The following is a 5,334-nucleotide window of genomic DNA, read 5'->3' on the forward strand; positions in this document are numbered from 1 at the left end:
TCGGCCTCTGCATGCACCATTACCATCACATCCAGTTCCTCATCCCTTGCCCATTTTAAATTGATTACAGTATCTTCCACGCTCGCTACAAATGACTGAGTTTGGAGTGAATTTATATGTGATCCGTGTGACTGAGAAAACAGAGTTTTTAATACCTGGCCTGTAGGTAAGTTGTTTGACCAGTAAACTGCTGTGAACTGCTTCACTGACTCACTGAAAGACATTTTTAATGGAGGCCAGAAATGGCAGTATTTTCTGACACCGTATATGTGAGCCGTGTGACGGAGAAAACATAGTTTTAAATACCTGGCCTGTAAGTAACTGTTTTGAACAGCAAATCAGTGTCAAAAACTTTGCTGACACACTGAAATTTTTTTAATGGAGGCCAGAAATGGCAGTATTTTCTGACAACGTATATGTGATCCGTGTGACGGAGAAAACACAGTTTTAAATAGATGGATTTTTAGCGCTGTAATATGGAAAGGACCTGCCTGTCTTCTGCAGTGCCAACAAGCAAATGGCACAGAAAAACGGTGTTCTCTGGATGGCGTTTTAAGCATATAATGAGGATTAAGATCCAAAGAAAAGTATTCCTGGCCCCTGAGACCTGGGCCTATATCCTGAAATATCTAACAGCAGCAGAAGGCAGAAATGGAATGGAGCCTCTTGTGCTATATGCCCTGCAGTCTGCTATATACACTGCCTGCCTGCCTATACACATGGACTGCCTGATATCTCTGCAGATGGTTTAGTCCTCAGAAGGACTGTTTGTTGAGATGGATATGTGTGATGTACGTTTTTTCTCCCTACACTACTTAATACACGATCAAATCCCTCCCTGACACAGCAGCAGCTCTCCCTACACTGTCTGATCCGGAGTGACTGTGACGAGCATGGCGGTGCCAGGTCTGATATAGACCTGATGACGCTGTGCGGCCAGCCAATCACTGTAATGCCCACAACCAATATGGCAACGGAATTACAGTGCATGGCAGGCAATCCCTGCATGTTCATTGGCTCTCTAAAGAGCTGCAAACATGCAGGGAGGGGACCAGAATTCCCGCCCGAGGAACCTGGAAATACTCGCCGAGCTTGCCGAGCACCATGATGCTCGGGCGAGTACCGAGTAGTGGCGAGCTCGTTCACTCATCACTAGTCTTGGGGCATCTCTGTCACGTTGATGCCACACACACTCTATTCCACTCATTCCGGCTGTAACTAGGTACAGTATGTTCCTTTGCATGCGCAGAGATATCCCGAGACTATTTTCTGCCAGAAGTCCTAGCGTAGCGTGAAGATGCCTGGTGGAGATGCCAAGGACCATATAGCGAACAGTGAACAGCAAAGGTGAGCAGTGAGTTCAGTGTTGTTTTCATTATTTTACATTTATTTTGCTTACCCCACAGTATACTTACATGATAAGTGACAATCAATTTACAAAGAATAAATTAAAAACAAATTGAATTTACAAGGAAAATACATGCAATTTTTTGAATTAGAATCTCATCAGATCCGCCCAGTTCTAGCTTTGACACAACACTACTCTGGTGTTTTCCACCGGGTGAATAGTCTTGTCCTTGATTATACGGTCCCTGATATTGAGAATCTCATTCTATTGCTACTATGAAAATAGTTAAGTTTGATTAATAAATGGTGTAAAAGTGTCAACTCTTATCGTAGCTACTGGTCACAAACTATTTTTCATAACCTAAAAAAAGTAAATAAAAGATGTCGCCCATGCGAAGAACTGTAGAAAACTTTTGTCATGATTTCACTTCAAATGATTTATTATCTTTTAATTTAAAGCTTTAACAATTCTCATAAATAATTAGTATAATGAGGCCAATGGGAATTCCTTACAGAATATTTATTAAACTCGGGGTTATATATTTCCTGGCAATAGAAGACGGCAGCTGGAAGGAATCGTGTCTTTTACTGGTGATTCGGTTTTGACGTGAAGCATCAGGGAAGTAATCAAGGTAAATTTAGTAGATTATCACAGATACAAATCTATGTAGGATCAACATGAGATGATTATTAATAACATACAGTATATATTCCATATTTTAGCATTTCCAATTTCTGCAGCTTTTTAACATTTTTCGAGCATGATATGTAGTGTAGTTTTATATAAGCAAACTTGGGTTATGTAACGGTTGTATGGAGGTCCAAGTTTAGTTCAGATGAGCTACACAGGGTCTTATTGTTGCACTCATAATTAATGTTGAGCGAATTTGTTCGAAATTTCAAATCCAGGTTCGTGTTTGAGTGTTCCGGCTTGTTCGTGCCAAAAAATCGGCCCCGCCCACGAACATCCCTGATTTGCCACGCTGTCACACAGATAACATCTGCATGACAGTCTGGCAAATCAGGGATGTTCATGGACGGACCTAATTTTTTGGCACAAACAAGCCGGAACACCCGAACACGAACACGAATTTGAAATTCCGAACAAATTTGCTCAACACTACCCATAATAAATCCTAGAGTGCATGAGATAGACTTTACTCTGTTTTTAAAGCCTGGCCTCCAACAGAATATACTTTCTTATTTCTTCTAGCGAGTTTATTCAGGTACCTAAAACCTGCACTATTTTATGAGAAGTTTATTGGATCAGACCTGCAGTTTTCACAATGACTTATCCATGGTCTACAAAAAGTCTGCACTTGGAGAAATACCAACATGCCAAGTCTTCAAAATGGTACTTGGCCAATGACAATTTAGCTCCTGTTCTAGTAACTCTGGTAGAATAACTTTAAAACTCAATTGTTTAACTCTTAGATTACCACGGTCAAGAGTGATCCTGGCATGATGAATGAGGACTTCGCAAGTTACCAGGTGATCTGTAGTTAGACACTTAAGGTGGCATGTTTTTCTCAGGGGAAGTGCTTTTTACTTTCCTACAACTAGAAAAACATGAACTTGAACAAATGAGGAGCTCGTGCAGTTCAAAGACATGTTATTCTGTAAAGATGTGTGACAGTAATAATGCTCAGCTGGTTCTCTTTAAATCTAAATCCTCCCTTTCATTCCACTCCTAGAGGCATTGATATAGAGAGCACACTAGTCTAGATGCCTGAAGAGGCCCGAAGACCCCATTGCAATGTAAGAAGAAGCCAATTTTACTAAAGGCACACAGTAAGTAGGGAATCCTGTTAAAGATTTTTCACTGGGTCTAGGAGTTTTCATTTCTATTCTTGCTACTGTTTTCAATACCCTGGTTTAAAGTCCACATCAAAACTATTTGGCAGCTGGTGGCCAGGATCCTACAAACTTCTTTTGCCAGCACTCGAAAGGCATGCTGGGAGCCATTGATGTTTGCAAACCCCAGCGACATCATGAAATTACATAAGCTAGCATTTGAGTGGCAGCAGCATTTGAGTAGCAGCAGAAGACACTTGCAGGACCCTGATCAAACATCCATGGAAAACCAACATTGACGTATAATTAGGGTCACTCTTTTTGATCTTCTATAATACCTTGCCAAAATTGGCACTGCCTGGCTGTAAAAATTAATTTTGAATCATTATGTTTTGGAGGCTGCATGAATAACTAGCTGATTCCCAGATAGTAAATTAATACTTTAAATTAGTCTCTAAGTAACTTCATCTCAATGTGCTTTATAGATGTCTTTTTGATGAAGAAGCTGTAGAAGAAGAGATACAGAAGATATTTCAACTAAGCATATGGGTTGGTGCTACATAGGAAATAACACAGGAGAGCAATGCACTAGCCAGAGATAGGCCCATCCTTAATACTTTTTCAGCAATGAAAAATCCATTCATGTGTGTTAACTTGTCTTTTACTACCCTACCTAGTGAGGAAATTAGTTTGATGACAGTAAAATTCCTGACAGGTTTCCATTAACTTAAAGTTCCTCAATTTTAGATATGAAAAGAGGTTCTATGACTCTGAAAAACCTCTTAAGACCTTTGAACATTCACTCGTTCCTTCTGCTAATCAAAGTCAATCAATTTTATGTGGTTGTTCCTTTTATATGGCAGATGTTTCAAGTTTTATCAAGATATCATACATGTTACATGAAATTAAAGTTCTCTTTTTAATGCCATCATGGTGATTTTCTAAGATCCCATTCATCATTGCATCTTACATTCATTCACCCAAATGTACAATGAACAAGACTTTCATATCAGAAATCATCCTCAGAGGGTTTGGAAACCTGCACAACTTCAAGTTCCTCTTTATCTGCATGTGTCTGCTCATCTATTTGGTCACAGTAATTGGAAACCTTATCATCATCTTGTTGGTGTCAATCAGTTACCGCCTCCGATCTCCAATGTTCTTCTTTCTCGGTCACCTCTCCTTCTCCGATATATTGGTCACTTCAAATGTTGTTCCAATCATGGTGAGCATTACTTTGACAGATGGAGGTAGTTTGGTCTTGACAGGTTGTATAGCTCAATTTTTCTTTTTTGGAGCTTTTGCAACTACCGAATGTCTTCTGCTGACGGCAATGTCCTACGACCGTTACCTCGCTATTTGTAGACCATTGCACTACTCAACCATTATGGATGACAAACTTTGCATATATCTGGTTGTTGGATGCTGGTTTCTTGGTTTTGCACTAACCCTTAGTCCAATATTTTTGCTGCAGACATTGTGGTTCTGTGGTCCCAGAGACATTGACCACTTCTTTTGTGACTTTGGACCACTTCTGGAACTCTCCTGCTCAGATGTTTCTGTTGTGAAATATGAGGTGTTATTCCTCTCTGGTATCGTTACCACAATCCCCTTTGTGTTTATTGTCGTCACTTATGGTTATATATTTGTAACCATCTTGAAGATCACATCAGTCACCGGAAGGAAGAAGACGTTTTCTACCTGTAGCTCACACCTGGCTGTCGTAGGTACCTATTATGGAGCGCTCTTTGTCATATATGTTGTACCCCGTGGAGGGTATTCCACCACTGTTAACAAAGTGTTGTCTCTTATGTACACTGTAATTACGCCTTTATTCAATCCAATCATATATGGCTTAAGAAATCAAGAAATCAAAATGGCCGTGCTGAACTATTTATGTCCAGAAACAATCAGGAGAAAATGAATAAATATTACATGATGTATGTTATTTCTATTGTATTTTTTATGTTTTTTTTTATAAACTGGACCTTAAATATTAAACAAAATTATCACCCTGTATGCAAGCCTGTGGCAAAAAAAGGATAAGTAGCTTCCTAGGATGCTTATAGTGGTCTAACATCTATATTGATGGATCTCGTAAGTGTCCATAAGTTACAAAAACACAACTATATTTTGATAGTATGAATGGGCGTAATGCTAAGGAAAAATAATGAGTGAGATGATGGTGGATAG

General features: G+C 39.5%; 1 protein-coding gene and 1 long non-coding RNA gene across 2 annotated transcripts; both read left to right on the forward strand.

Moving 5' to 3' along the window:
* Positions 1 to 2,595: 2,595 nt before the first annotated feature.
* On the forward strand, positions 2,596 to 3,737 carry LOC141165436 (uncharacterized). Its single transcript, XR_012251159.1, has 4 exons — positions 2,596 to 2,701; positions 2,782 to 2,838; positions 3,042 to 3,138; positions 3,627 to 3,737. It is a non-coding gene; the product is annotated as an uncharacterized lncRNA (long non-coding RNA).
* A 395-nt stretch (positions 3,738 to 4,132) lies between these two features.
* LOC141165437 (olfactory receptor 11A1-like) lies at positions 4,133 to 5,065 on the forward strand. The gene has a single exon (XM_073651037.1). It carries the CDS (start codon positions 4,133 to 4,135, stop codon positions 5,063 to 5,065), a length of 933 nt encoding a protein of 310 aa, XP_073507138.1.
* The last annotated feature ends 269 nt before the right edge of the window (positions 5,066 to 5,334 follow it).

This window comes from Phyllobates terribilis, unplaced genomic scaffold (assembly GCF_046119375.1).
Source record: "Phyllobates terribilis strain yellow unplaced genomic scaffold, ASM4611937v1 Scaffold_11__3_contigs__length_659146591, whole genome shotgun sequence".
NCBI lineage: Eukaryota > Metazoa > Chordata > Amphibia > Anura > Dendrobatidae > Phyllobates > Phyllobates terribilis.

Bases quoted from the DNA above. Each gene is read 5' to 3' on its own strand.
- LOC141165437 (XM_073651037.1), top strand. From the start codon at position 4,133: ATGAACAAGACTTTCATATCAGAAATCATCCTCAGAGGGTTTGGAAAC.